The sequence below is a fragment of the Hippocampus comes genome, unplaced genomic scaffold (genome assembly GCF_001891065.2).
Source record: "Hippocampus comes isolate QL1 unplaced genomic scaffold, H_comes_QL1_v1.1 scaffold9, whole genome shotgun sequence".
Lineage (NCBI taxonomy): Eukaryota > Metazoa > Chordata > Actinopteri > Syngnathiformes > Syngnathidae > Hippocampus > Hippocampus comes.
The window spans coordinates 4,040,489-4,046,382 of NW_017805275.1; the positions used below are offsets into that span (position 1 = coordinate 4,040,489).

The 5,894-nt window shown below is 41.3% G+C and overlaps 1 protein-coding gene across 1 annotated transcript; it reads left to right on the forward strand.

Moving 5' to 3' along the window:
- Nucleotides 1-243: 243 nt before the first annotated feature.
- Nucleotides 244-4,943, forward strand: LOC109515933 (regulator of cell cycle RGCC). Its single transcript, XM_019870087.1, has 5 exons — nt 244-366; nt 1,133-1,297; nt 2,657-2,737; nt 3,293-3,355; nt 4,347-4,943. The coding sequence occupies exons 1-5, from the start codon at nt 345-347 to the stop codon at nt 4,352-4,354; spliced, it is 339 nt and encodes a 112-aa protein (XP_019725646.1). The 5' UTR covers nt 244-344; the 3' UTR covers nt 4,355-4,943.
- Nucleotides 4,944-5,894: the final 951 nt, after the last annotated feature.

Below are 5,894 nucleotides of genomic sequence, written 5' to 3' on the forward strand. Positions count from 1 at the left end.
GCACCGATAATTATAATTTTCATCGTTTAATACATTGCTATCAATGCTATGAAGCATTCTAAGGAAGTGAAAGGAGGAATTCCGCAGCACGTATTTCAAAGGAAAAAACATTTTAGCCTCAGCCTAAGTTGCGTAATAGCCCTTCCCTGTATGTCTGTGCTGTTTTGTCTTTCCCCCCCATTTCTTTCCACTTACAGTAAAAGTCAAGTTTTCCTGCCTCGGTCTGGCTCCTCCTTCCCCCTTTCTCAGCTCAGTATAAGAGAACTCCGGTCAGCTCCAGTCAGCCTTGAAACGCCTTGATCCCAGCAGTCTGCTGTCTGTTTCTTCCCTAGATTTGCGCCACTATGTCCTCAGGAGTGACTTCAGGTGAGTCCAGCATCTATATGAGCCATTAGTTTTCAAGTGGTGCACTGATGGGGATCAGATAGCCATTTAAGAAGAGGCAGCCACCAATAGAAATGTTCTCCGAGAAGCTGTAAGCTGTATTTGACGTTCTTAAAACCTATTTCTAGCCCAGTCACATCGTATTTAAACTGTTCACTTTTTGCCCACCTCGTCTTTTGTTTTTTTTTTTATCACAGCTGTAATGTTTCATTTGTCACATTTTCCACTTTTCGTTTTTATTTGCACCACAGTCATTCCACAAGTTTTTTTCCTTCCCAAAATTGTGGGCATATATTTAGATTCCAAATGGATTTCTCAATGTCTTATCATCAGTATAGTCCACATGGGACTGCTTTCTTCTTTTCAAGGAAATAAGAAATGTGCTTATCTTTAAATGTTGGATTGTAATTGCAAAAAATGCCATTGTACTGCAGCCCACGGCTTACGTTTCAGCTTTGCTTCAAATATTATTATCAGTGTAACACTTTTAACAGTTTGTTTATTCGCCCACTTGCACTCCAACCAACCTACCTTCCAGTGTTGACTTCGGCTTCATTTCATATCAGTCTCAAAATCCTGAAGATATTTTTTCTGTATGACCGTCAAAACACCATAGGTGATTTTTAAAAAAACAACACTGCTTACTAGCACTTATATTCAATCTAAAAAACGGTTGTGATGAAGTTTCCTCCACGCGCTCACACTCTTTGGTAATTTGTCATAAAGCGGCGTCACATTTTCCATTCAGACTTGGAGCTGGAGCTGCATGATCTGCTGCAAGAGTTCCAGGATGTGGTGAATGAGCTGCAGGCCCCCCCTCAAAGCAGCCTACACGCATACCAGCACGTGCTGATGGAGGCCAAGAGCCGCACGGCACTGGGGGATGACAGCGGGGTCGAAGACTCTGATTACGGTAAGAAAAATGATCAACTTCTAAAATCCAATATTGATATATGTGGGAAGAATAGTCCACTTTCAGAAGTCCTCGAAGGTTTGTCCTTTTAATTTGCATTGAATGAGTGGCACCGATGGTGGCACGGTGGTCCACTGGTTAGCATGTTGGCCTCACAGTGTAGAGGTCCAGGGTTTGAATCCATGCGCCGGCTTTCCTGTGTGGAGGTTTTGATGTTCTCCCCGTGCCTGCGTGGGTTTTCTCTAGGTACTCCATTTTCCTCCCACATTGCAAAAAACATGCATGGCAGGTTCATTGAACACTCAAAATTGTCCCTAGTTGTGATTATGAGTGCGGATGGTTCTTTGTCTATATGTGTCCTGCGATTGGCTGGTACCCAGTTCAGGGCGTACCCCCGCCTACTGCCCAAAGATAGCTGGGATGGGTTCTAGCATGCCCATGACCCTTGGGTAATGGATGGGTGTTACGCTACCAACATGTTACATCTCGAATAATAATGCCTGTTAATAGCATAATAAGTCTTTCAATTTCTTTTCTTGCTGTTATGCAATCACCAACGTTCATGAGACAAAAGAAACAAATATGTCCTTTTGCTCCCTTTTGTGATCGTCATTGAATGTGTTTTGACCTCTAATGTTCCATATGGGAGGCCTGTGACATAAAAGCAACATCTTGGGAGTCACAGAACGCATTTGTATTCTCATTTACCAGCCTGCAGCATAAGGCACTGCTTGGTGCACGAAACAGAGGTAATTCTTGACTGAAGAAAAAAAACTATAAAATAGTATTTGCTGAATCAACGTCATCTCAGTGCGTTTAATTAACAGCGTAAGGTTTGCATCAAATAATTAGCAATGACTGCAGTGCATTTGTGTAATGAAGATCCCTGAAGTGGGGATGCAGGTGGAGTATGAAATGTTCCCTCATTTGATGCTTCAGGAATTGGAATATATTGAATGTGTTGGAGTTTGTATGTTAAACACACAGGTGAATGAAATCAATATTTTGGTGTAAGCAAAGTGCAATGATGCATGTCATTTCGATATCAAAACGAAACTAAACTAAAGTCAAATGTAAATAGCTGAGGTTTCAAAAAAAAAAAAAAAACTGCCATAGGTACTGTATGTGCATGTGCCAGGGGGGCAACCATTACGTTGGAGAGGCTCTGCGTAAATGAAGAATTTGTTGATTTTCAGCCAAAATGGCTTCGATGGAGTCGTCCCTCATCAATCCGAAAGTAGCTTTCTTACTTAAAAAAAAAACAGGTGGCCAAACAAACATGGCCAACCACATCATGTATATACACAGTAAATACTGTATATGTGCGGTCTTCTAAGTGGTAATTGTTGTTCCTCGCAGGCAGTGAAGCTTCTCTGGGCAACAGTTTGAACACCAGCGAGGAAGAGCTGCACACAGCAGGCTTAACGCTGACACCAAAAGGTATGCATATGCAGATCTTCGTCCAGATCGTGTTTGTTCTCGCTGTGATCACTATCATGTTTGGCACCTAAAGCGATGTTGTTTGCCTTTGTTTTTTTTTGGTTTTTTTGCTTTACACAACAGCGTGTCTGTGGATGTGGTGTCTCCTGCAGGGCCTTTTGTGCCATGTCACAGTGCTGTATCTTGTATAGGTGCAAATGCAGGTGTATTTGCCCGCATACGCATACACAGCGAGGACTTTTACATATCAATGGAAGCAAAACAAGGGTGACCCGGAGGGGCCGCTTACTCTGATTCCACGTCACAAAGTGATGCAGACAGATCTCTGTGGGAGGCTGCAATCTGTCAAGTTTTGGGGATGAACTTTAACTCAGTTTGTTGAAAAAAAAAAAGTGAATATTTTCCTTGTCTAAAAGCAGTTCATCTGATATTCTGTTACTTCACAGCAGTTGTTCCAATGGAAATACCAAAGAAATGAGCTTGCTTCAAAATCTTTCCATTGCTCTGTTTTTTTTTTTTTTTTTAATTCCTTTTCTCTCTGTCCTCTTTTTGCAGCCAAGCTGGGAGACACGAGGGAGCTGGAGAGCTTCATTGATGTGTTGGACCGGGAACTTGCTGGTGTGTAGTTAAGGAAATTAGAACTTCTATCACTCAATCTTTTTTGGTATTCTTTCCTGACACACTTACACACGAAAAGCCATAGTAGTTGTGGGTGAAGTCACACGCATCGTGTACCATCCTCATTCTTGGAGTCTCTGAGCACCTCTTGCGGTTCTGATTTCCTAAGATAACAGGCAGTAAATTGTGTGTTTACATGAACAGATTGAGGCATCATTGGCAACAGGTGGAAAAGTGGTGGGGAATGGCCTTTCTAAAAGAGGCTTTTGCACTTCAGGTAGCTTTGATGTATCACCGTGGAAAATTTGAGGAAGCAGTACAAGCACAAAACTAAATTTGAAGTGCTGGAATTGGAAGTGTTAGTGGAAGAAGCAAAGAAACATTACTCAGTCTCAGAAAAAAAAAATATAAAAAAATCTATCACTCAGATTATTTTGGGCAAGCCAAAGCAGACGACGCACTCATACAGACACGTAATAATAATAATATACCTTACCTGTTTCTTGACTTCATCCAATGGGCAGAGGTGCGAGGAGTCACATACACCATGAGCAAATCATAAGTCAGTTCAGTGTTTTAACCTTCAAATTTCAAGTAAATCCAAATGACTGCGGCAAAAGTCAAGCAAGTCAAGCCTCGACTTTGGGTGAACAAGTTCCAAATTATAAAATCTTGCTCAGTCGCAACATATATTTTCTTGATGCGTGTTTCCTCTGTTCACTACTGTGATGGATGAAAAGCCCGATGACAAATTTCATGAATATGCATTTTATTATAACACTGAAGATGATTTTTCTTCTTCTGTGAGCAGCAGAGCATGGCTATTTCATGACAAGCGCTGTCACCACAAAGATTGTGAATATTACAAATTAATCATTTCACCCCTTTAACTTCAAAACACTCATTTCAGTCCACACGTTGGCGTGAGATCCAATATGCCCCTCTCCTCATCTGCCTCCTGAGCATCCTCCCCATCTCTTTTCAATCGCAGAGATGTGAAGAGCCCCGTCGAGAGGAGGAGAAAACAGGCTGCAGGAGGGGGCAACACGGCCGACTGCCGCCGAGCAGAAGGACGGATCTACAGCAAAGCACGTTTGAGCGGGGCGAGCCCCGCTCTCGCCGCTTTAGGGGAAAAGGTTAAGATTAGAATTAAAAGGGCGTTTCATCTGTAAAAAGAAGAGGCCCAAGACCCCCTGACGACGTTGCGTCCTTGTCCGCGAATGACGATGGGCCCGCAGCATCGTCTTCAAGATGTGTGACATATTCCCAAATCTCGATAAGACCTCCATCTGTCTGGCAGACGAAGTGTGCCTCCAGTCCCCCAAATATGTTTATGCCTCATTTGAAATTCCCAACTGCATGTACTAAACCAGGAACTCGCCCCGATTCCTCTGGCATGCTTTTTAAGGAGGCTTTCTCTGTAGCAAAACTATGCAGCACTTTAACTTGAAGTCCCTGCTGTGTAATATCAAAATGTCATTTATATTCTGTTCTTTTCACTGTACAGTTCTTGTTATTGCTCTTTTTGTACCAAATGTCATGAAGGTGAATGCATGTGACGTATTAAATAAAGCTCCGTTTGGTCGGACGTTTTGCCTTTTTCTGCCCTTTAAGTTGATATCAAACTACATTGGATTTAGTTTCTAATAGAAAGTATGACATTTGATGGACACATTTTGCTTTCGCCACAAATATTTTAAATGTATTCCTGACAAGAAATAACATTCAATGTGGCTTCACCTTTGCCGCGGTGTGATTTTTTGCTGCAATGTCTTACAACAAAGCAGACGTTTGATGTCTGCTGCAACCCCCTCAACCATTCTTCATTGTGTACACTGTACCTTCGCTTCCTGTATGTGTGTTCCGATGGTGCTTTGAGTTTCACTTCTGCCAACACATCAGGAAAGCCACAAATTTAGCTCAGACACGCGGAGAAGACAGCTTGAAGGGGAAGTGCGTCAAAGGCGCCGTCAAACAACAATGCATGTTTTAACTTTGTTCTGCAACCACTGTAGGCTGCGACCTTTGATCCAACTCTGGAGACAGAATGTTCTTATGAGGGTGTAAGGATGTTAGGTTAGGAAAAAAAAAAACACGAATACAAGAACAACAAAAAAACTTTGATTTGCAGAAATCACACATTTTTTGGAGCAGAAACCTTGGAGGTCAACATATTGTTCCCAAAGAAATAAACAAGATTGGATGAATCCAGTGTACAATAATACCTGCCCACACTGAAAAGAAATAAGAAATAGTCATAAAAGTTGAAATATTAAGCTTTAAAACTGCAAATATAATACATTTCTTAAAAACCACTATTTTTTTTCCTGGCAATAGAAAGTTTTTATTCTCATAACTTTTATTGAAAGTCTTTGAATAGTCTCTGATAAGATTCAAATTTTCACCATCCAAAAACTTTTTGGATGGTGAAAATGTGAATCTTATCTTGGATTAAATGTGGACGTAAAATGACTTGGATAAAATATTAGTGTTCAGTGTTCGAAGAAGCACAATATAGTCATGAAAATAAAACTGAATA